The sequence below is a fragment of the Tamandua tetradactyla genome, chromosome 5 (assembly GCF_023851605.1).
Source record: "Tamandua tetradactyla isolate mTamTet1 chromosome 5, mTamTet1.pri, whole genome shotgun sequence".
NCBI lineage: Eukaryota > Metazoa > Chordata > Mammalia > Pilosa > Myrmecophagidae > Tamandua > Tamandua tetradactyla.
The window spans coordinates 58,244,555-58,270,808 of NC_135331.1; the positions used below are offsets into that span (position 1 = coordinate 58,244,555).

At 39.0% G+C, this 26,254-nt stretch overlaps 1 protein-coding gene across 2 annotated transcripts in view; it reads right to left on the reverse strand.

Annotated features, from left to right (window-relative positions):
- Positions 1–723: 723 nt before the first annotated feature.
- SPTSSB (serine palmitoyltransferase small subunit B) overlaps positions 724–26,254 on the reverse strand; it is a 42,135-nt gene continuing 16,604 nt past the window's right edge. For both annotated transcript variants that reach the window (XM_077159150.1, XM_077159149.1), the window contains 2 exons: positions 25,297–25,389; positions 724–3,731 (listed from right to left, as the gene is read on the reverse strand). In XM_077159150.1, coding sequence (XP_077015265.1) covers positions 3,469–3,699 — 231 coding nt within the window. In that variant the 5' untranslated portion in view covers positions 3,700–3,731; positions 25,297–25,389 and the 3' untranslated portion in view covers positions 724–3,468. The remainder of the gene's footprint in view (positions 3,732–25,296; positions 25,390–26,254) is intronic.

Below are 26,254 nucleotides of genomic sequence, written 5' to 3' on the forward strand. Positions count from 1 at the left end.
CTGAGTGCTCCGCTCACCATAGCCACTTGGTATTTTCACCAGCATCCTGCTATTTCTTTCATAAACCCTTACAACAGTTTGTAAATATTTTGCTTGCTTGTTTGTTTTTTGTTCTTGGTCTTCTTGCTTATGGGCCATCTGATTTATAAGATCAGTGATGCTTCTGTCTCATTCAACTTTGTTTCTCCAGCAACATGTTCAATACCTAGCATGTTGTAGGCATTTTTCCCCAATAGTTTCTAATTAAAAATTCCAACCATGCAGCACAATTAAAGGAATCTTGCAGTAAACATCTGAATACCCACCAGCTAGTTTCTACTGTACTTTCTTCATCACATATCTATCTATCCTTTCCTCTATCTATTAATACATGGTAGGCTTTTGGAAAAATGTGTTGCATGAGTGAATAAATGAATAAATGAGAGTTACTCTTTGGATTGGCAACCTAAGCCTGTCCACTCTGAGGATGGCTCATTACGGATACTGAGCTTCCTTATTTTCTTGTGGACATAGGGTACAGAGAGCTATGTAGGTGTTTTTTAAGGTGTGTATCTGATAAACCCTGTACTAGGCACTGGGGTAGATATTGGAGATTCAGAAATAAGGGCAGATTTCCTGCCTTTGAAGACTACATGCACTTCTAGCGAGGGAACTTAAAGATGTCAGTGGAAGAAGAAAGGAATAGGAAGCATAGATCAGTGAATTTTGTTTTGTACACTCATCTTTATTAGACAGATCGATGTTATCTTGATGTGACAACTGCCTGCTTTTTTGGCATTGTGTTTCTTTTTGCACAAGTAGATAAAAGCAATTGTCAACGGGCCAATACCAGTGAGGGAACACTTATGATTCCTAGTTTAGTGAGTGATGAATGCAAGCCGTTAGAAACATGGAACTTTGCTTTTTTTTTTTTCCCCTCAAGTCCTATATACACCATAAAAATAACCAAGTAATAGAAACAAAGGAAGGGCATTTAAAAAATGTTTCTAATCTGGCTAGCTATGGTCAAGCAAAGTGCGTCTCCTGGCTTAGAAGAACTTCCAAACTATGATTATAGGTTTGGGACCTTTTATTTATTATTTTGATTGCTCAGAGGAAATGCTTACTTTCGAGGTACATCCTGGGGCAGTGCTTTGCAATAATCCTTTTTTTTTTTTTTTAAGCTTTACCATGTCTACTCATGTTTATTTTAATTCTCTTATTTTTAGAAGGGGGATTTTGAGAAGGTCAATGCTGTATCTTTGTGATTGAATTCCAAGAATAGTTAGCAGGGGTCCATGTCTATAAGGGTGTTGAATCACTGTGAACTGGAAATGAGTCCAAGTTCATGCTTAACTGAACTCCTCTGTCAAATATGTAAAAGTCAAAGCAATCTTTCAAAATAGGCACGTGAGCCGGGGAAGCATGGCAATGGGTGAGCACAGCTTCCTTGATACAGCAGCTAAGATGGCCCCTGGGGCCTGGCCTCGCTCTTCCACCAACCTGGGCCGTCTCATGTCCCTTACGGCACTCTGCTTTCTAACATGTTGCTGATCCTGTCCCATCACCTTTCATTTGCTCACCTTGTTCTGTCATGGATTTCAATGTGGCAGCTTTTTGCAGGACTCAGTGTGGGGCCCTGGTCTGGATTGACCTCCTAGCTTTGCCTCTAGTAGATAAGAGACAATGAGCAAGAAAGATAACTTTTCCAAGTTTCAGGTTGTTCCTTACCTGTAAATAGGAGACCTCAGTGCCTACTACAACACACGAAACATGCTCAGCATGGAACAGACCCTTGATAAACATTAGTTCTTACCCTCCTGTTTTCTCTTTTTGTATACTGCATGGCAGGTCACATATCATTATTTTTCCACCTGAGTATCTTGTTATTGCAGCACCATTTGTTGAATTTTTGTTTGTTTTGCTTATTTGTTTTTGGGAAGTGCATGGACCCAGAATTGAACCCAGGTCTCCTGCATGGCAGGTGAAAATTCTACCACTGAATTACCCTTGCAAACAATCAAACAAAAATTCAACAAATGGTGCTACTATTTTAAGGTCAGTTGCCACATTGAATTAGTGAAGAGAAGATGAGCGAATACGTTTGAAGTAAAAAACAGATAAAACCACTTAGGTATTTAGTGCACTGCAAGGAAAATACAAATTGAAAGGTGATTATTTTTTACTTATAAAATTAAACTTAAATTTTATTTTGCAAAAATCAACAAATACATGTTCAGACCTGGTTTATCTTCAAGACATGTGTCTGTTTTTTAACAAACATGCAAATTAATCTGACATGCCAAACATCTTTCTCTCTGACCCTGCTTAAAAGAAACATTTTTTTCATGACGCAAACAAGGGTGAAAATATTGCTCAGAAACTAGTTATATTTTTACCCTCCAGAATTAACATTAATATTTAGAGAGGAAAGAAAAACTGCAAAGCTTGGTCTTTGGCATTCATATTTGATTCTGCACTATAATTAAAATCTTGTATTTGTTTTTAAGATAAACACTTCAAAGAAAATTTAATAAATCATGTTTCTGCTCTGCAAAGGAGCCACTATATCAAAGCTTTTAACTGGAACTGTTGCGTTCCTGCTGGTAGAATATTACTTCCAGTCTATTTATTAGCTTTTCTTCCTGTAGCTCAGTACACACTTTTTTTCCCCCTCTAGAGTGAAATCACAGAAAGAAGCAATTTCTATTCTTTTCCCCCAGCATCATACAAGGCAAGACAGCAATACCAGCCACAATACCTGAATTTACTTTGATGATATTTTGTTTCTTACACTTAAAAATATTTTGTATTATAATACTTACTTTGTTATCTAAAATCAGCATTGTTGATTTTAGACTGCCATGAAGTCAGACGTTTTGAGGCATTTGAAACAATTCCTGAACCATGCCTGAAAGGGGATAATTAGTTGGCTCTAACCCATTCCTTGAATTTGAAGTCAAACAATGTTAAGTTTCAGCACTTTACTAGACAGCAAGATTTTGGTGGGGGTTGGGGTGGCGGGGTGTCCATATAATTTACTTAATCTTTCACACATTGTAAATGGTGATAGGATACTTCTGGCAATAACCTCTGAAAAGGTTTTTTTAAAAAATATATCCTTGAGTATAGAATATGTATCAAAGGAGTGTTTCAGATATGATTCTAATAATAGGTATCTTATGAGCCTATTTTCCAGAAAATCTTTATATGAAATTGTCTTGATTGAAAAAAAAAAGGCAAAACTAAAGTTATAGGGAGGGGGAAAAAAAGTCATCGAGTTATCTATGCTCTGATGCACAATGGCGCATGTGCAGAGGAACTGAAAGAGACATCTATCTCTAACTCCAGGCAGGATACAAGAGTGCATAGAGACAAGAGTGATTTTCAGGCCATCCATATAGTGAAAGAAGACACAGTATTTGTCTCCATCAATAAGTTGTAGCAACATATAAATATGCAGTGCCATTTCACAGAATGCAAACAAGATCAATTAGGTATTGTGCTGTGATATCCACATATTTTTGAGAAGAATTCCCAAGCCAGGCGAATGTGGATTGGGATAAACACATAGGCAGTATATACAACCATAGCAAAAATGGTTAGTACGATGGTATTGAACATAGATTGTTCCCAGGGCTCCAGAACAGCACAGCAACTGATGATTTGGTATTGAAAGTAGAGCCAGGATAAATATTCCTTCACACTCCTGAAATCCATGGTCGGCTCCTGGAAGCTGCAGAAAGTCTGACCTGTTAAAAGAGGTAAAAAATTAGAAGAAAAATAACATACGTGATTAAACACAGAGTCTCCTTAGGTTTCCATGACTTCAGGACATTAAACCTTTCAGAGAATTTTAAATATCACTGAATGGATTTTATATGACTATTAATAGAAATATGACTAGTATGAATATTATATAAAAACAATGTGCAGTATATTAATCATATAAATCAATACTGTTACTACGACTACTAATAACTACTTGTAAAATTAATAGCAAAAATATTATTAGTAACAATAATATTTATATAATTGGGTTATCTCTACTTATAAATAATTCTAGTGATAATAGCACCTAAAAATTGAGGCTACCCATATTTTCTTAAGCAATGTATACAGAGAGAGATAAATGTGAACTTTTCTATTTCCTACCACATATATTCTGGCAGAAGGTTTAAAGAATGGTGTGCAGAAATGAGTTAATATAGCAAGCCCATGGCTGCTATCTTTAGTATGATCTGCTGGCTAGGTTGGAACTTGGCTTTCAGGGTGTTCCCTCCATTCCTTATCTGATAAGGATGATTCACTTTGTCTAGTCTGTTCAGCAATGTAATTTATGGAGAAACACTTGCTTTATTCTGGGAGTTGGAAAGTTGGTAGTTGCCAGGGCAAAGGATGATGCCTATGTGAAAAGCCCCAATAAAAATCTTGCGAGCTGAGTCTATAATGAGCTTTCCTGGGTAGAAACATTGCACATACATTACTGCATTTTTATTTTTATTTATTTTTTGCTGCTGGAGAAAGGACCACACTTTATGTGTCCCCACATGGGAGGCAGAGAGCATTGGAAGCCTGTACATGGATTTCTCTAGCCTCTACCTGTGTCTTTTTCCCTTGCTGATCTTTTTGTATATCTCTCCATTGTAAGAAACTTTAGATATGCTGAATCTTCTGAGTCCTTTAAGCAAGCCAGTGAATATATGGGTGTTCTTGGGGACCCCAAAACAAATGAGAAGTCCAAGGCATAACTTTGGGTGGTCATTTGGTTTTGGGTTAGAGAATTTATGAAAACCATATAGAAATGTGTCATTGCCCTTTAGATAGGACCAACAGTTAAAACATCTTGGAAAGAAGAGCATATATCGTTTCTTAGAAAGACCCCTGAAGATTTTGCAGACTTTCCTAGTCATGGTGGGCATGACTGTTCAGGAGGGGAAACAGACTCAACTTTGTGCCTGTTCTTCTGACTCCTATGAATACAATGGTGCTGCACCATCAAAGTCCACTTTGATAATCTTTACTATTTCTGCCAGTTTGAATCTGTGGTGGACCCCAGAAAAGCCATGCCCTTTAAACCTCATTCAATACTGCTGGATAGGAGCATTTTGATTGTTTCCATGGAGATGTGACCCCAATTGTGGGTGGTAACTTTTGATTAGATGATTTCCATGGAGGTGTGTCTCCACCCATTGAAGGTGGAGTTGCTTACTGGAATCCTTTAAAAGAGGAAACATTTTGGAGAGAGTCCCTTTTTTTGTAGAGCCATGAAAAAGCAAGTGGATGCCGCCATGTTTGCCATGTGCCCTTCCAGCTGAGAAACATTGGATGTCATCGGCTTTCTTGAACCAAGGTATGCTTTCCCTAGATGCCTTAAATTGGACATTTCTATAGACTTGTTTTAATTGGGACATTTTCTCAGCCTTAGAACTGTAAACTTGTAACTTATTAAATTCCCCTTTTTAAAAGCCATTCTGTTTCTGGTATATTGCATTCTGGCAGCTGGCAAACTAGAACACTATTCCAATCACAGTTACAATTTTATGAAGATCACTTACTTCTATCTTCTGACCTGGAAACGTCTCTCTTTACTTTGATCCTCTTTTGGGGAAAAGTGAGATGTTTTGCCCCAAAAGACTGTAGACTCCTTAGGCTATGGGGGACACCCTCACTTATCCTTGCATGCTGGATCCTAGGGTAAGGCCTGGCATACACGTGGGTCCTCAGTAAATGTTTGCTGAATGAATGAGTAAATGAACGAATGCCAAGAAACCAGCTTAAAAAAATAATTGTGATGCACTCATAATCCCAAGAAAGCCATAAGTGAAATATGGCTACCTATTGTTGATTTTCATACAGCTTGGCTTTAACAAGAAATGACCTCTTCTGATAAGCATCAGTTCCACAAAACCTTAAAATGGAAAGTTCATGTATAAGCAAGTTTTCAATTATCATGTAATAGTGGCCAAGATAATTCAAATCAATAGATGAATGCAAAACCCAAGCAGTTCTACTTTCTTATGAAAAGAAAAGTCAGACTCCCACTTTGCCTGGAAGCCAGAATGGGAATTAAGTAATTGGGTCTAAATTTATGTTTTGTCTTGGTTGGTGGGCCTTGATGGGAGGCCAATATTCTTTTTTTTTCTCCTAGCTTTGATTGCAGAGAAAGAGCAAAGGTGAATAGAGCTAGACATTAGAGGAAATGAGTGACAGAAGAGTGATAATTTCAGCAAGCAATATTATGAAGCAACCAAGGTTTTCCACAGTTGGGCTAAAAGGGTGGAAGTTACAAGTTATTCCAATTGGAGCTTTTAGGTTGGCTTACTGGTAACAACTAAACTTAATTAAAAAAAAAAAACTTATCCATGGCTATGCATACTTGCTTGCTCCCAATTATCCAGAGTTTGAGGGCAGTGCCTTCAAACAGATCAAGAATGTGAGAATCCATTCATTTATGAGGTGTCAAGTGCCAGGTTGTGTTGGCTGAAGTTGAAACAGTCTTTTCTCTTATGAAGCTTGGACTTGTTGGGAAGACAGGTGATAATCAAATAATATATACTTATATAATTATCACTATGTTAAGGGCCCTAAAGGAAACATGCATTGCATCAGGGCTGTGGGAAACCTGACCCAGTCTGAGGAAAAGGCATTTCAGAAAAGATCTGAGGGATGATTCAGACTCAAACAGATAAAATAGGTGGGTTGGGGATTGGGAGGTGGGATAGGCTGTGACACAAAGGCCAAGACAGAGGAATCAACTTGTGGAAAGTTTAGAGGTGGGAAGAGCATGGGAGGTGGAGGAACTGGGGAGGGAGATGGGAGGGAGATAAGGCTGCGTGGCCAGAGTCAAGCCATGCGTTGTAGTGCCTAATCATATAAGCAAAGTGTTTTGCTTTTACTCTGAGAATTAAGGGGACCCCAGAGGTTTTTAACAGGGAAATACTGTGGTAGGTTTGAGAGCATGAAGCTTTAAGCTCCTAAATTATCTTTGCTTGCATTTTGAAGCCAGGTTAAAATGATTTTGGATTATCCATCATTTTAGAAAATCCATACCTCTACTCTCCCCATGGGCATTACTCACTCAGAATCAACCGTGCACTGAAAATCTGTTTAAAATATTAATACCCTTTTCACTTTTACAAACCAGAGAGTATAGCTCACTTAGAAATATAATTGATATTTTCTATATACATTCCAGCTTTTTAAAATGTATGAATTAACTGGCTAGCCATTGATTTCTTTTTTAAAATTAAAAGGCTTGCTCAGGCAGCTTTAATGGACCTCCCACCACCCTTGATTGCAGTCTTGTCAAAGACCTTGAGCCAGAGACACCCAGCTAAGCTGTGCCCAGATTCCTGAGCTGCAGAAATTGTGAAATGATAAAATGTTCATTGTTTAAGCTTCTAAAAATCAATCAATCAAGCAAGCAAGCAAGCAATCAAGGAAACAACAAATGGAAAGCATGCCAACATGCACTAACTGAAGATCTTGGTCACAAATATTCCAAATCTGCACTGATTTAAAATCTTGCCATTTGAAATTTATTTGCATAGTGCTAATGGCTAAGGGAGTTAACAATAGAAAATTTTCTTGCCAGGTTCCACAATCTCCTGTGTCTTTTTCCAGCACTCTTAGTAGCAAGCTCTGATGTGAAAAGTTATGTCATTTTCCCATCTCACTTTAGAACTGTCAGTCAATTAAAGCATCAATTTCCCCTCTTTCTCTGACTTTCCCCCCTCTTGTTGAGAAGCAATTTTAAAGATTCTTTATTCATTGCTTCTTATTATGAAAAGGTGAGAAGAGAGAGAGTTGGTTATTATTGGTAAACCATCTGCTACCACCTATTGTTAGAATATGCACTATTTTTAGGTTCTAGAGTCTCTTAGGTAATATGTTGCCACTTCCTTTTGAGTTCATTTTTCTTATTTCTGTGATTACATGACAGTTATTTATTTTTTTTAAAGACTTTAAGACTACTTAAGATGAGTAGCATGGGTAGGAGAATTCATTCATTCATTTACAAATACATTTGAGTACTACTCTGGTTTTTTTGTCAATAGCAATGCTTCAGAAGGAAACTATCCCAAAAGGCATTGCAGGCTGGAGATACTCTTCGAGGAAGCAGAAAACTGTAGCACAGAGCAAGTATGTTGTGAATTAAGACCTAGGAATGAGCACTCAGAGAAACTTAAATGGGCAGAAAAGGGATGGAAAAATGCTAAAAGGGAGCTAGGAAAAGAGGCTGGGTTTGGAGAAACAAGATGAGAACAACATCATGAAATTAACTATCTCTAGGTAAACTAGGACTAGATGTCAGCAAACATCTGAAAGCCTTAAGCTTTCTTTATGAAATGAGAAGTTAACTTGCTCATGTCTTTAAAGACCTAATGCCATATCCCTGCCAAACTAAACAAAGGTTCTGAAATGTTTACATTACTCAAGCACAACAACTCTCCTTGTTTTTAGTTATATGCTTGCTAAAGGAAGATGACTTCTCATATATGGAAAAAAAGGGTGTATTAGTTAGGGTTCTCTAGAGAAACAGAATCAACAGGGAACACTCACAAATATAAAATTCATAAAAGTGTCTCACGTGACCGTGGGAATGGAGAGTCCAAAATCTGCAGGGCAGGCTGTGAAGCTGACAATTCCAATGGAGGGTCTGGATGAACTACACAGGAAAAGCTCACGAGATGAAGTAGGAAGGGAGCCTATATTTTCTGAATCCTCCTTAAAAGGCTTCCAGTGATTAAATTAAGCATCACTCATTGCAGAAGACACTCCCCTTGGCTGATTACAAATGGAATCAGCTGCATATGCAGCTGACGTGATTATGATTTAATTCTATGAAATGTCCTCATTGCAACAGGCCAGCACTTGCCCAACCAGACAAACAGGTACCACCACTTGGCCAAGTTGACACATAAACCTGACTATGACAGTCCACCCCTTGTCAACTTGGCAGCTATGCATATCACCTTAAACCACAGCTAATTTCTAAATAAACAACAATAAAATACACATTTTTTCTTTCACCTAACAATACTCAACTGTCCTGTATATAACTGGAAATATATTAAATCTCTCCAGAATAGAATGCAAGTCCTAGGGTAATATTCATTCTTAAACTTGATATCTTACAACTTAAATAGTATAACAGGGACAAAACAGTATTATAGTCCTCATTTCTGTAACTGATCACATGGTCGTAGTTCACATTTATCACTACCTTCTTCCATTACCCATTCCATGTTCCCTTTACCCTCAGCAAGTACTTCAGCTGGTCGTGGTTCTTTGCCTGGTGGGGTGACCCAAACCTTCATTCCTGAAGTTTCAGAGCCATTAGTAGTCCTACCTGGGTTGGGTTGTTGCAGTTTTCCATTGATTTTAATCACAGAGCATGGTAGTATTAAAAGACGCCCTAGGGGATCTCCTATATCCCAAGAAAACTCTTCTTTACCTCCATTGTGTAGTTGCACTCCTACTTCCCCCTGATAGTCAGGGTCAATCACCCCAGACAATAATGTAATCCCTTTCTTGTCTTGTTGATCCAGGGGCATGAGTAGTCCAAAGTGACCAGGTGGCAGTCTTAGATTCCAGTTCAATGGAATCATTGTTGTTTCTCCTAGTGGAAGCACTTCCCCTTCTGGAACTAAAACCTGCAGTTTAGCAGAGCTCAGGGTCGCAAGGAAAGGAAGCAAAAATTTTCCTAGTGGATCACTAGGGGTAATAGTGAGTGGTACTACTCCTATTTCCACCCCTTGGTTCCTGGACCCATGGATCCTGGCTATGGGAGAAACAGCACCATACAGTGGATGCAGATTCAGAGCATATACAGCTTCCTGGAGAATATTATACCAGCACTTCAAGGTATTGCCACCTAGTTGGCACTGCAATTGAGTTTTCAAAAGGCTGTTCCACTGTTCTATCAATCCAGCTGCTTCTGGATGATGGGGAATGTGGTAAGCCCAGAGAATTCCATGAGCATGTGCCCATTCCCACACTTCATTTGCTGTGAAGTGTGTTCCTTGATCAGAAGTAATGCTATGTGGAATACTATGACGATGGATAAGGCATTCTGTCAGCCCATGGATGGCAGTTTTGGCAGAAGCATTGTGTGCAGGAAAAGCAAACCCATATCCAGAGTAGGTATCTATTCCAGTTAGAACACATTGCTGCCCCTTCCATGAAGGGAGTGGTCCAATGTAATCAGCCTGCCACCATGTAGCTGGTTGGTCACCTCAGGGAATGGTGCCATATTGGGGGCTGAGTGTGGGTCTCTGTTGCTGGCAGGTTGGGCACTCAGCAGTGGCTGTAGCCAAGTCAGCTTTGGTGAGTGGAAGTCCATGTTCCTGAGCCCATGCATAACCTCTATCCCTACCACCATGACCACTTTGTTCATGAGCCCATTGGGCAATATCAGGAGTTGCTGGGGAAAGAGGCTGACTGGTATCCACAGAATGGGTCATCTTATCCACTTGATTATTAAAACCTTCCTCTGCTGAAGTCACCCTCTGGTGTGCATTCACACGGGACACAAATATCTTCATGTTTTTCACCCACTCAGAAAGGTCTGTCCACATACTTCTTCCCCAGACCTCTTTGTCACCAATTTTCCAATTATGGTCTTTCCAAGTCCCTGACCATCCAGCCAAACCATTAGCAACAGCCCATGAGTCAGTATACAAATGCACCTCTGGCCAATTCTCATTCCAATCAAAATGAGCAACCAGGTGCACTGCTGGAAGTTCTGCCCACTGGGAGGATTTCCCCTCACCACTGTCCTTCAAGGACACCCCCGAAAGGGGTTATAGTGCTGCAGTTGTCCACTTTCAGGTGGTACCTGCATATTGTGCCAAAACATCTATAAACCAGGCCTGAGTTTTCTCTTCCTCAGTCAATTCACTGTAAGGAACTCCCCAAGAGGCCATAGCTCTGGTCTGAGAAAGAGAATGTAATGTGGCAGGAGTGGAGCCCATGGGCATTTGGGCCACTTCTTCATGTAACCTACTTGTGCCTTCAGGACCTGCTCTGGCCCTATCTCAGATATATCATTTCCATTTTACAATAGAGTGCTGCTGCACACACCCAACTTTATGGCTTGGTGGGTCAGAGAACACCCAGCTCATGATAGGCAACTCAGGTCTCATGGTAACTTGGTGGCCTATGGTTAAGCGTTCAGTCTCTACTAAGGCCTAGTAGCAGGCCAAAAGCTGTTTCTCAAAAGGAGAGTAGTTATCTACAGCAGATGGTAAGGCTTTGCTCCAAAATCCTAAGGGTCTGTGTTATGATTCTCCTATAGGGGTCTGCAAAAGTCTTCAAACAGTTTCTCTATTTGCCACTGACACTTCCAGCAACACTGGATCTGCTGGATCATATGGCCCAAGTGGCAGAGCAACTTGTATAGCAGCCTGGACCTGTCACAGAACCTCTTCTTGTTCAGGTCCCCACTCAAAATTAGCAGCTTTTCTGGCACTCAATAAATGGGCCAGAGTAGCAAACCCAAATGAGGGATATATTGTCACCAAATTCAAAGAGACCAACTAGATGCTGTGGCTCTTTTTTGGTCGTAGTAGTGCCCAGATGCAGCAACTTATCCTTCACCTTAGAAGAAAAGATATCTCGACATGCCCCACACCACTGGACACCTAGAAATTTCACTGAGGTGGAAGGCCCCTGTATTTTTGTTGGATTTATCTCCCATCCTCTGACACACGAATGCCTTACGAGTAAGTATAGAGTAGTTGCTACTTCTTGCTCACTAGGTCCAATCAACATGATATCATCAATATAATGGACCAGCATGATGTCTTATGGGAGGGAGAAACGATCAAGGTCCCTGTGGACAAGATTATGACATAGGGCTGGAGAGTTGATATATACCCCGAAATAGGACAGTGAAAGTATATTGCTGACCTTGCCAGCTGAAAGCAAACTGTTTCTGGTGGTCCTTACACATAGCTATTGAGAAAAAAGCATTTTTCAGAACAATAGCTGCATACCAGGTACCAGGGATGTATTGATTTGCTCAAGCAATGATACCACATCTGGAAGAGCAGCTGCAATTGGAGTTACCACCTGGTTGAGCTTATGATAATCCACTGTCATCCTCCAATACCCATCTGTTTTCTGCAAAGGCCAAATAGGAGAGTTGATTGGGGATGTGGTGGGAATCACCACTCCTGCATCCTTCAAGTACTTAAGAGTGGCAGTAATCTCTGCAATCCCTCCAGGAATATGGTATTGCTTCTGATTTACTATTTTGCTAGGTAGGGGCAGTTCTAGTGGCTTCCACTTGGCCTTTCTCACAGTAATAGCCCTCACTGCATGAGTTAGAGAGCCAATGTGGGGATTCTGGCAGTTGCTCAGTATGTCTATTTCAATTATACATTCTGGAACTGGGGAAATAACTACAGAATGGGTCTGGGGACCCACTGGACCCACTGTGAGATGAACCTGAGCTAAAACTCCATTGATTACCTGGCCTCCATGAGCCCCCACTCTGACTGATGGCCCAGAGTGACATTTTGGGTCCCCTGGAATTAATGTCACTTCTGAACCAGTGTCTAATAATCCCCAAAATATCTGATCATTTCCTTTTCCCCAATGCACAGCTACCCTGGTAAAAGGCTGTCAGTCTCCTTGGGGAAGACTTAGAGGAAGGTTAACAGTATAAATTTGTGGCAGTGTAACAGGGTTCTCCCCCAAAGGGACCTGGCCTCCCCTTCATTCAAGGGGCTCTGGGTCTGTAAACTGTCTCATCTGGAAATTGATTAAGGGGCTGTGACTCTGTGTTTTTGTAATCCAGGTTAGACTTCTGTTCACTTGACATAGAACTCTTTTGCTTATATAGCTCAAGCAAGAATTTAGTAGACTGTCCTTCTATTGTACTTCTACGTGCCCCATGATTTACTAGCTAATGCCACAAATCTCTGCGACTCATATAATTTTGACTCCTGCTTTGAGTTTGCTGTCTATTATAATAGCCACGTCTACCCTGTCTTTGGTGATTAAGTGCTGCCACCTGGCTTCTGCCAACTCGGGATCCTGTCATCCCCATTGTGTTTAAGGATTCCAGCTCAGTGGCAGCAGTTCCTACAGTAATATCTGACCTACAGAGAAGTGCAACTACAGAGCTTTTCAGTGATGATGGCGCTAGTCTCACAAATTTATTTCTCACTGTTCTGGTAAAAGGTGCATCCTCTGGACATTCCTAGGGTGTAAGAGAAGGCTTTGCATGATAAATCCACTCTAACATTCCAATCTCTCTAAGCCTCTAGATCTCCTCATCTGCATTAGACCAGGGCAGTTCTGGCATTTCAACCTCAGGTAATGTCGGCCACGCTTTGATCCATGTTTCAACCACCATCCAAATAAATGGTTAACACCTTTTCTAACCCCTCAAGCTATAACATTAAATGCAGAATCTCTGCTTAGTGGGCCCATGTCAATAAATTCAGTGTGATTCGGCCTTATATTCCTTCTACCATTATCCCACACCCTTAACATCCATTGCCACACATATTCCCCTGATTTCTGTCTATATAAATTGGAAAACTCACACAGTTCTTTTGGAGTATAACGTACTTCCTCATGTGTGATACTTTGTACCTCACCCTTAAGGGCCTGTTGAGACTTTAGTTTAGTTATTGGTCTGGAAGAAATGAGGGGTGGTGGGGGTGGGTCATGAAAAGAACTAGAAATATCTTCCAAGCCATTTGCTTCAGGGCATTCATTTGCAGCTTCATCTGGTGAAACACGATTAATCACTCTAGGGCTAATACCTTCAGGTGGAGGTTGGGTGGCCAACTCCTCAAGGCAGGCTGGAGGTGGAGCAGCTATGTTCTCAGGGCAAACTATTACAGGGTATCTAGAGAAGACTCAGCATGACCTAGGATTTCAACCTCACCCCCAACATCATTATCAATCCATATGTCACCATCCCATTTTTCATTGTCCCACTCCTTTCCAATCAGTGCCCTCACTTTAATGGCAGACACCATGCGACACTGAGATTTCAGTTTATGTTGTAAAGTTGCTACTCTAACATTAAGATTCTGAGTCTGATTTTCAGAGATCTCAAGTCTACGGCTACAGGAAATAAGATTTTCCTTCAAAATACCCATAGAAACTTCTACATCTGTCAGACGGCACTTAAGCTTCTCGTTTGAAGCCTTAAGCCCATCCCTTTCACCCTTTAATGTAGACAGTGTATCTAACAACAACCAGCCAACATCTCTATACCTCCTATTTCCACAACACTCCATAAAGGTGTCAGAAACATTATCCCCCAGAGCCTGACTTCGTACAAGTGAAGCATTAGGAGAATCGAATGGTGATATTTTGACTATCTCTTTTGCCGCCTCAGTCCATGGATTGGGAGTGTCATTCTGATTATGGGAATCAGCGTCCTTAGTGCCTTTGAGTCCAGTCAGAGTAGAAACCCATTCATAAAAACCATTTTTAAGATTCTGTTTCTTAAGAACCAGTCCTGGTACCAAGTTGTGTTAGTTAGGGCTAATACTATAGAAACAGAATCAATGGGGAACACTCACAAATATAAAATTTATAAAAGTGTCTCATGTGACCATGGGAATGCAGAGTCCAAAATCCACAGGGCAGGCTGTGAAGTGATAATTCCGATGGAGGGTCTGGACGAACTCCACAAGAGAGGCTCGCCAGCTGAAGTAGGAAGAGAGCCTGTCTTTTCTGAATCCTCCTAAAAGGCTTCCAGTGATTAGATTAAGCATCACTCATTGCATCACCCATGTGTATAAATCACAAAGTGAGGACACTGTAAGAAGCACAAGTAGGAAAGTAATAAAATTAGGAACTTGCTCAGGAAGTTCTTTTTTTGTTGGTATTGTTTATGCCCACAGGGGTAGCAGTGGTAGAAAGTTAGGCAATTTTTATTGCAATTGATGAGTAGCAGGTGATTTGGGTGGGAATTTACCTTGGGATTATTGCAGAAGACTTGATCCTCTTGTCTTATTTTCTTTTCAAAAAAAATAATTCAAATGCCTGGATTTTCTCTGTAAGGGATTTTCCTTCCTAAAAATTAGCTAAATATGAATCTTCCTTTCTGAGTAAAAAAAAAACCAAACAAACCGTAACATTTTGGTTTGATACGTCTAGAATGTCAAAATCAGAAGCTGCAGAGAAAGGAAAAAGGACTCACAACTGATTTTCAGTTAACTCCTTTCCTGTTTATTTTGGAATTCCTGGTCAATCACACAGTTTTTTTAGTGTATCATATTTGGAGCCTGAAGAACATAAGAAGTGATAAAAAAAAAATACCCTGCCTGCTGCAGAGAAAGAATGCTGTATCTAAAAAGAGACTGTTGTCTGTATTCAGAAGTAGCTCACTTTGGACAGAACTCAATATGAGTTACTCAAGTAAAAAAATAATTAAATCAAATCTCTTACAGAGAAAATCCAGGCATTTGAATTATTTCTTTAATTAAGCAATTCATTTATTTTAAGACAAGTTAGGAACACAGTGAAGTACCTTCCAAAAAGTACAGTGTAGAAAAGGGGATAAAAAAGAATAATTCCCAGTGGAGAAAACTGAGAAATACTAACTCAGTCATGTAATCATCATATCATTGATATGATAAATTGAAAATGGCATTTGACCACAGTGGTTCTTCTCACAAAAACCCATAATCTCAATCTAATCTTGTGAAATTATCAGAAAAATTCCAACAGTGGGGCACCTTATAAAATACCTGACCTTCTTCAAAACTGTCAAGGTCATCAAAAATAAGGAAAATCTGAAAAATGTCACAGCCCAGAAGAGCCCAAGGGGACATGAGAACTAAATGTAATGTCGTGGCTTGCAGAGAATCCTGGAATAGAAAAGGACATTGGGTAAAAATAGGAGATAATAGAAAGTGTGGACATAAGTTAATAATAATGTATCAATACTGGCTCATTAATTATAGCAAATGTACCATACTAATACATTTTAATGATAGGGGAAACTAGGTGTAAGTAAATGGAGTCTCTGCACTACCATCTTAATTCTTCTGTAAATCTAAAACTGTTCCAAATTATAAAATAATTTTATAGGCAAAAAACAAAAAATTAGGAAAATCTTGAACAATCCAGAGTTATCCCTGTTCCAGACTTCAGTGAACTTTGCTTATACTCTTTCACCCTTCTGGAAAGCTCTTCCCAATAACCCTTGGTGTAGTTAAAAAATCTCTTACCATAAGACACTGACTTTCAGACATTTTAAAACATAATACAGAGGGGAAAAAATACAGTTTATATTGTGGCCCAGAGCACACACACACACACAACCCTATTACTGAAATAAAAGTTTGTCAAAATCACACTTGGTCTGCGATGGCATGTGGATAGTTTCTATCCTATTCTATCCTGTCCTGTCCACTTCTAGCCTAGCCTCTCATATCCTCTCTTACTCTACTCCATCCTACCTTACCTCACCCCACTCAATCCCATCCTAGGCTATTTCCTTCTTTCATTAAAAAAAATTCCAATTTTGTCTGACTATCAATTTTCAACCCACCAATGGCAATCTGCAGTTGGAAAGCCTTGCTTTAGGCTTAACTCAAAGGTTAGTTTCTCTAAGATGGATCCGCATTGTCCAATATGGGAGCCACTAGCCACATGTGACAATTTAAATTTCTAGTGTTGAATAGCCACATTTTCACTAATGGCTACCATTTTGTACATAGACTATAGAATGTTTCCATCACTGCAGGAAGTTTTATTGGGAGTGAACTCTCTCCATCTCTTGCTTGAACTAATGGCATAGTCTGCCAACTCATCTCCTTGCCATTTTATAGTCTTTTATGCTGCTGGTGGCATTAACTTCCAGAATTACCCATGCATTTTTCTACTTGAAAACTATCAATGGCTCTTCATTTCCTATGAAATGAAACATTCAGTCAAGGTCTTTCATGGTTTGTTCCCTCTGCCCTTTGAGCCTTGTCTCCCAATGCCCCTGGTAAATGCCATTCACCCTCAAACTTCCAGAGGTTAGCCCATACTTTTTTTTTCTCCCTAGAAATGCTCTTGTGTCCCCTTCTCTTGGGAGAAAAAACCTATTTACTTAAAAGACTTATTCCTATATCCTCTCTTCTATGAAGATTCTCAGAAGCCCTCTCCCCTGCAAGGGAAAATATATTGCTTTCTTCTATGAGTTACCATTGTAGCAACATTTCAACACTTATACTGTATTATAATTAGCCATGTCTAATCAATTTCTCCACTAGACTATGAGGTCTATGGCTACTGGGAACATTCTGGATCATCTTTATATCTCCAGTGCCAGGAATGTGGAACACAGAAAAATCCACTGGCTTGTTGACTGGCTGATTGGCTGGTGGACCCACTGACTGAATTATAGGGTTATTAAGGATGTTATTTTCCACAGCAGGATCTAGCACAATGTGGGGCACATGAAAGCGGCTCATGAATTCTCATTATCTGCTTCAGACAATGAGTTTTAGAAAGATTTACTTTCTGTAACTTCAGGACAATCTGTCTTTTTGTAGGTCTAAGGGAGCTGGTATAATTTTTCTTTTAAAATAACAAATGTATTTTTATTTTCCTATGTTAAAAGTTCGTGGACTCTGTGGGGGATACAAAATGCCTGTGAAATGGTTTTAAATCCCATTAAAATAGTTTTTTACAATTACTTACTCTAAATGGGTAATAGTTTAAGATTGATAAGTATAAAGCGGTTCTAATGGAAAAAAAAATCTAAGCTGGATTATCAGGAGACTTGAATTATATTGTAGCTTTTTCCTTTTAGTTATTTACTTATTTTAATTTTGTATCCTTCGGGAAGTTCCAAAATCTTTCTGTGTCACAGTTTCTCTATGTGTAAAAGGAAGAAAATTGATAATTGCCTCAAATCTTGGTTCAGCGATGGGGTAAGGAGAAGAGCATCAGGTCTTGAGCTCTTTAGAAGATTCCCTGTTAGTTCAAAGTAATACTAGTGCTTGTTGTCATTACTTGTTGATTGGAATAGCTTCAAACCATTTTCAGGGTTTTTCTAAATTATAGTCAGAGTTTTTGTGTAATAAACTATAATGGTTACTTCAGCAATGAAGTAGTTTATATATTTTACAGGGGTGAAAAACAGCCCTTATTTATGTTTGCTAACTGGAATTCTTAGAGATTAAAAAACAAAAAACAAAAAATAAAACAAGGCATGTGTATAGTCATTACTGCATACCATTACTTGAAAAGCACTGCCATCTCTAAATAAATTTTCAATGGGTCTTGGGCAGGGCACTACCTGCTGTTGTGTGGGCTGTGCACTGCACAACTTTACTTGATAGTTTTTGTCTTGGGAGCCTAATTACAAGCGGCTACTTTAGTTGAGCACAATGTAGTTCACAAAGTACAAAGAGTCATAACTTCTTTTTGCATTAGAGACATGAATATGGCTTATGTTCATATGTTTAGTGGCAGAACCTCATATCCTGTCTATTTAAGATTGGCCATAGTTTACTGGCTTCCCAGTTTCCAGTTATATGCAAATTTTCTGTGAGTGATCTTAATGTTTGCTGTGCCCCACAGAAAGTTCCATCCTTGTTTGACATCTTCCTGGAAATTTCTTTTCTATCTTAGAATATTCACCAGCCTTCCTTTGGCAACCAGTCCCCCATGCTGACACCAGAGTGAACATTTGAAGTCAAGACTAGAAATGCTGCATTTGGAGTTCAAGTCTGTAGAGGGAATTTAAAACCAACTTAAAAAGTTTGGGATGAATCAACTCAGGGAAGAAAATTAAACAGCCATGGAGAAAGGGCCTTTCTCTACATATTCATGAATTAATTAGATAATTCTATAAGAGCCCAAGAGAAGGAGAAACAATATAAGTCAAAACAAGTATTGCTTTTAGGAAATTAAATGATCCTAATTAACTTTTATAATTTTGTTCTTAGAAGTGAGTTACTGAAATGATGTACTAAAAGGGAAAACCGCATCAACAACTTAGCCAAGTTGTTGGTACAGTGTTGTTTTGAGTTATACACAAGGGCAGAACGGTTTTTGGTGGTTATATTAGTATACCGTTGTCTCCAGCTCTCGTTAACATTGACAAAAGCAGAACCATAAAAAACATGTATTTCCATCCAATGACCAACTGATGTCTTTATGTAAGATGGAATGTATTGAGTAACTGCAATTTCAAAGTCGTCCTTATTTTCTGGTATATTCTGACAGACTTCAGAAGAATTTATGAATGAACGACGTCTGCCTGGTAAAGAAAATTTGGAATTTGACTTTAACAGAAAATTTCATAATCATGTAGGAAGTATTACACTCAGGTTAGATCAATCTAAATGCCATGTGGCTATTAAGAAGAACATATCTATTTAGAAACTAACACGAGCATCAAGCACATTCATGCTGGGTAGGTGTTATGAGTGGGAAGAGAAATTTGTAGGGAGGTGTCCTTTCACTTCTTAATATAGAAAGGGGACAAGTACCCCCATTTACTTCTGGCAATTTTGCAGTGTGGAGTAGGGCTTGAGGGCCAAATTTAAACTACAATTTTATTTCTTAGGAAGGTCCTCTTCATTACTATTTTGTCAATAAATGAAATATAAAACCCTATTATCTTATCAAGAAGGAATGCGAAAGTGTATTGCATCCAGGTGAATTTTTCTTTCTGAAGATATTATTTCCAAGGCCTGTCAAAATGTTTTTAGAAGTCAAAGATAAAAAGAATTGCAACACTACCAGCAGCCTTCATTGTCACTTTTTAAAAAGTCACTAAAAGTTATTGAGATTCTCAAGTTGGAGTGGGACATTGAAAGTTCAGCAAAATTATACTGACACATCATCCAAAGCTGAGTAAACAAAGAACCCAAAGTTCTTCAAGTAATAATTGGGAGGTCCCTAATGGGGTCTCCCTCTTCTTGGTTTTCAGGATAAAAGAGGGAAACTAGGAACTGCTAAACTACAAAGAGTCTTTTGAGAGGAGGGTTGAAGTGTTTAGGGCTATTCTTCACACTAAGGAAATAATAGTAGTTTAATCTCCTTCAGTACTTATGGGAAGTATAAATTCTATGATATGCTTACCTGTTTTTGAGGAAGGCTGTGAAATATAGGTCATATAAGACTCCAATACCCAGAGCACTTAAAAGGGAATAAGAGTTTTCTTAGCAGAACTACTTCTCCACTCTCATTATAAACTTCTTCCCTGGTGTTTTTTTTTTTTTTTTTCCCTGCTGCTAAAACAAATCCCATACAACAGGTTGGCTTAGACAATAGGAATTTATTGGGTCAGTTTTGTTCTCTTATATTTGCAGATAAGTACACTCCCACACACCCTAAAAATCAATGTTGCAACAATGTTCACTGAAGAAGACCTGAAAGGCAAGTGGTTTCCCATCCAGAGAGAAGACAGTGACCTGGATTTGCAAGCAAGCACTGGATCCTGGAGGTCCCACCTGCGCAGCCCCATCCAGCCACAGGCGCCCCAAACCACCAAGCCCAGGGCTTTTCCCTTCCTGGCCTGGAGTGCGTGCGTGCCCTTAGGAGCCCCCTTCCCTCCAGGTCCCAGGAGACGGGGTTCCCAAGGAGTCATTCTGCCCTCGGTGTACTTTACAAGCTGAAACCTTCCTTTTTCCTTCCTATTCCCCAATCATTAGTTTTGAGAAGGTAAACCAGATCCCGTCTGTACTGGAGTTCTGTTCTGAACCCAGGGGGTTTGTCTAGCTTCCACAGGGGTACTGGACCCTGCCAGGCACTTTGGCTCATGGTTTTGAGGCTAGGAGGAGCCCAAAATTGATGTGTCAGCGAGGTTACACTTTGTGGCATTCTGGAGCTGGCTTCCAGCGATCCTTTGTCCTTGGCTCCTCTGTCACATGGCAGTGTACATGGTGGCCTCTCCTGGCTTCTCTCTCTGTGTGACTTTCACTCTGCTCATAAAGAACTTCAGAAACCTAGTTGAAAACCCAACCTGATTCAGTGGAGAGATGCCTTAACTGAAGAAACATCTTAAAGAGATCTCCTTTACAATGGGTCCATACCCACCAGAATGTGGGCGAAGACCAAGCACATGTCCAAATTGGGGTACAGCCTTCCATCCACCACACCTGGTGACAGTGACAATTCTGCTTTCTTTCTTCTCTTCCTCAGCACTTGCCTGTCAAACCCATAATCTTGTAAAGGAACTAATTTCTCAATGTTTGTTTCTGACTCTTTTTCTTAGGAGCTAGAAGCCTGACTAAGAAACATTAAGCCTTTATCTCATCCTTATTGAAAGTCATTATTTGGTGAACCTTAGATGCTGAAGACTTTTATCCAAGGGACAATCTGAGGGTGAGGAAAGTAAGATACTACCATATTCATTTGCCCAAAGTATGCAAACTGAGCACTTGTTACCAGAATTCTGCCAGAGAAAATTTAGTTGCATAGACAACTGGTCAACAAAGACCCTTCCAATATTAATTTCTATCACTAATTATTGATCTTCTTTGCATAGTTTTGGTTACATCAAACAGATTTGCTCATATATATATATATATATATATTTTTTTTTTTGTGCTTACTTTTCTTTTTGTGTCTCATTCTTTATTTCCTATTACACTGGTTGGAAACTTTCTGAGCTCACTGTTCTTATTTTTGTGACCAGAAATATTGAACTTTCATAGGTGTGACTTTATGACCATAGTAATATAGCCTATTGCTCTTTCACTGCCCTTAACCAACCTCCTTTTTATATCCGGTGTTACTGCTTTTAGGAAAGTGAGTGGAGAGGTAGGCTGACTCTGGGGGTCATGGAAATAGATAGAGCATTGTTGAGGTGCTCTCTCTCTCCACCTCAAGCTCCAGGGAAATTTCCCACTAATTTGGCTATACTGCTGTGTTCCAGACCAGGTGGTTTCAGGGGAGGAGTGAGGAGAGGAAGGAAGGTAGGAGGGAAGCCTTACTTTCTATCCTATTGAATTAAGTGAAAATATGATATGCTGTTGCTTCTAGGTAACTAAATTATGCTAATTAGATTTTATAATCCCATATTTGGCAGTGAGATACTGAACTCACAAAGGCGCTAAAAGGAAAGAATCTCATTGACGATTTAAAGGCGATTTCTCATTCTCTTGGGGAGAACCCTGTGGATGTATTGCTACTAATTTAATTCTCCTGCTCCAAATACAAGGCTACCTGTGGGGTCCTTGTGAAAAGTGGAAGATGGGTGCTGAGCTCCAAGCTTGCTCTTTTGAAAAATGGGTAACTGATGTCTGTGTCCTGAGAACTTTGTGGATACGTAGATCAGTTTGGAGAAGGCTGATGGTAACTGGGCATATTAGGAGAACTATTTTCAACCAACAGATTTTGTAACCACTTTAACTGTAGGCTAAACTAAGTGAGATAAAATATATTACCCTCCCCCTTTGAATAAATGGGCTCTTTGCCAGGAAGACTATGAGATGGAATCTCCCAGATATAAAAATGTTTTAGACTAAGATAAAAACACTCGAATCTTATAATGGGAATAGAAATTATTAGTTGCCAATGTGGCAACACTGACTAGATGCTTAACTTAAATAATCCCCTTTTTAAAGATGGAGAAACTGAGGCCCAAGGTCTCACGGTGAGCACATGGGGAGCTCCTGCTCAGGTAAGAATCCTACTCAGAGGTGGTGTGGTGCAGTAGTTACGTGCTTGTGCTCTGAATCCAGTCTGGGTTTGAATCCTTACTCTGTCCTTATTAATTGCATGATCCTGGCTGAGTTACTCAATCATTCTGATCCTCAGTTTCCTCAACTGGAAAATAAGGGTGATACTAGAACTTAATTCACAGAATGGCTGGGAGGATTAAAAAGAATCAAAGATCTAAAATAGTACATAGGAAGGGCTAAATGGAATTAACTTATCATTACTACTACAGTATACTAGCATACTATTGCTAAGGTTATGAATACCAGACAAAAGACTAAAAGAATAGGGTATAATGATAGTGACTAAATGTACAAACCTAAAAATGTTTTGCATGAGGAAGAACAAAGCAATGTCAATAATGCAGGGTGTTGAAAATAGGTGGTAATTAATATTTTAAAACTTTAACTTATGTGTGAGAAAAAAGCAAAAATGTTTATTTGGTACAAAATTTATATTTCAACTAGTATATTTCCTAATATAACTTATGTGGACAGCTTAATTGAACACCATAAGTACATGGAACCTTGCGTAGGGCATGAGATTTTGTAGGTTTGTCCAGAGTGATGCCTCAATAAATCCCAGAAGGATTTGAACAGTGAATAAAAAAGTGTTTGCAAAGTCCCCTTGGGGGAATGGTGAGAAAGGGGGAAAATTCAACTTCCCCAAGTGGAGAATTCCTGATATTCTCACAAGCAGTGGGGACAACGAAACCAATAAGGCTGAGCCCCCAGTCTTGGGGCTTGTTCATATGAATTTAACCCCACAAAGGATAGGCTAAGCCTACTTAAAATTAGGTCTAAGACTGTCGCAGTGTGCCTGTGTGGTGGTGAGAGCCTTGTGTCTGATGTTTCTTTTGTCTACCTCATTGAAGGACAAGTAAAATATATGGATTAAAAATAATTAAATAATAGGGGGAACAAATGTTATAAATTTAGTAGATTGAAATGCTAGCGATCAATGAAAGGGAGGGGTAAGGGGTACGGTATATATGAATTTTTTTTTCTGTGTTCTTTATATTTCTTTTTCTAAATTGATGCAAATGTTCTAATAAATGATCATGATGATGAATATAGAACTATGTGATGTGATGAAAAAAGAGAATGTTCATATTGTATTTTGATTGGTTTTATTAATAAAAATTAAAAAAAGAAAAAGAAAAAGAAAAAGGTGCATGGATGGTTCGGTGGTAGAATGCTTGCCTTCCATGCGAGAGACCCGGGTTCGATTGACAGACCATGCTCCACCCCCCAACCACCACCCCCCACCGTCCCCCACCAAAAAGAGGAAGATAGAACCATTTTAAATGTATAGCCTCTGACCTTTATCAGTTGCTCATTTAGAAGCCACATTTAGAGAGATTTTTCTTCAGCATGTTAATTCAGTGCTCACATGGCTGTCATCACTGGGTAAAGAAGCCTTTGGCAACCTCAATAATCACTACTCTTTGCTGTGTGCCTCATGCATGCTAAGAACTATATTAAACACTTTAAATATATTACCTCTGATTTCAAAGATGAGGAAACTGAGGCTCAAAAGTTTTTATTCCTTGCTTATTGTTTAAAGCCTAGGAGGAAACAGCTCAGGGATTCAGTCCTAGGACTCTGTCTCTAAAGTGTTCTCTCATACCACACTGCCTTCCAGGACAGTGCTTTACAGATACTGTGTAACAGGAGTTTTTTTTTTTTAATTAAGCCTCATTATCATTAACTTTAAAGTAACATTGGGATTTGCCAAACTATTTTGAAATAAAATTGTTGTCAACCACTTCAGAACCATAAATCTCCTGAAACATTTGTAGCAGAAAGGGTAGGGCTAGGAAACAACCATTCAGAAGAGAAATCTATTTCTCTCTGTCTAAATTCCCTACCCCCTTTTCCCATTAGTTGAAAGACCATTCTATGCTATAGACTTAATAAAAGTGGGAGGCAGCTAGCGGTAGTCAAAGGTTTTTAAACATTTCATTCCATTTCTTTTCCTTTCTTTCCTTAAAAATGCAAGAACCAGGAAGAAAGTGGATGTCCTGTTACACACGCTGACCTTCCCCACTTTCATTAACATTTTTGGTAGCCAGTGTTTTCATTTGTCATATTTACTTTTCAATTGTCCTACCTGATTAATGAAATGCTTATTAAAACTTTTATTCCTTGTATAAAATGTCATCCAGAATAAGGTGCTGCTTCCTTTAAATAAAAGATGAAGGATGCTGAAACAGCAGACCCGTACATAAGACAGTAGCTGGTGCTGCGCAATTCTGACCTTGGCACTTGTATTAGGATTGGCTTCTTTTAGGTCAGGGATTCTTAACTCGGAGGTCAAAGCCTTGGTGGGTGGTGATGGGGTCATCTGGAAACCACTTAAAAAGTTTGCAAGATTTTGCATAGATGAATGTTTTCTGCATTATATTTCAAAGAAGCCCTTAATGTCTATAAATTAAGAATCACTGCTTTATGGCATCATTTCTAAGACCAATCACTGCAATTTACTGCTTTGTGACATATTTCAATGCCATTACAATATCAGATATGCAATAAATGTTTGTTGGTTGCTTAAGAGAGAACTGGGAGCTTCCTTTTGTTAAAGATGGCATCACGTAATAATAGCAATTTTAAAAAGCTGGATTTCTAAAAGCAAGACTCCATGATATAACCAGAAGAATATGCCCACCTTGAAAGGTCCAGGTCTGGGTTCTTGTCTTTTCTCCTCAAAGGAATGATCTTGCATGGATTACTTCTCCTCTCTGGGCTGCTGTTTCTTCATCTGTGAAATAAAGGCATTGATTAAACAAACTCAAAGGTGCCTTTAAGCATTAAGCAATTCTGTACTATATAAAAGATCATTAAACCATCGAGACAGAATATGATCCCCCTACAGAATTCTAGAATGTTTCATAAAAGCAAGACTAGCATATCAAGCTAGTCTTTCAAAATCATTTTTAGAGAAAGTTACAGTTTGAGAAAATGTCATTGATTGGTGATTTTCCAATTGTACTCCAAATACTATAAAGGTTCCACAGCTTTTTATTATGAAATGATTTCCAATGTTAGACAGTTGTAAAAATAATACAAAATTCCTATAGAGAACTCCAACACATCTCGCACCTAGATACCCAGATCCACCAACTTTTAATATTTTGCCACATTTGCTATGTAATTATTTTTTTCTCTCTCTCTATCTATCTATCTACTTATCTATCCATCTCTTATAAATATTTGAGAGTAGGTTAATCCACCATGTTCCTTGAACACTTAATACTTCCATATACATTTCCTAAGAACAGGGATATTAACTTATGTGACCACCTTAAGTGCAGCTTTCAAGTTCAAGAAATTTAACATTGATATAAACAGAGCAGCCTGCATTTGATCTGCTTTAAACATTGAGTTCCTAGGTGAGATTTTGTTTGTAGAAAATGTTTCTTGGTTTTAATTAGTCTCTGTTAATATCCATGTAAAAAAAAAAAGAGATTACATTAATCATCCATGTGTCGACTTAAAAAGGAATGATGTTGTCGTACAAGCTACAACACTGATGAAGCCTGAAGACATCATATTGAATGAAATGTCAGATACAAAAAGACAAATAGTGTACAATTCCACATATATGAAATAGCTAGAACTTGCAA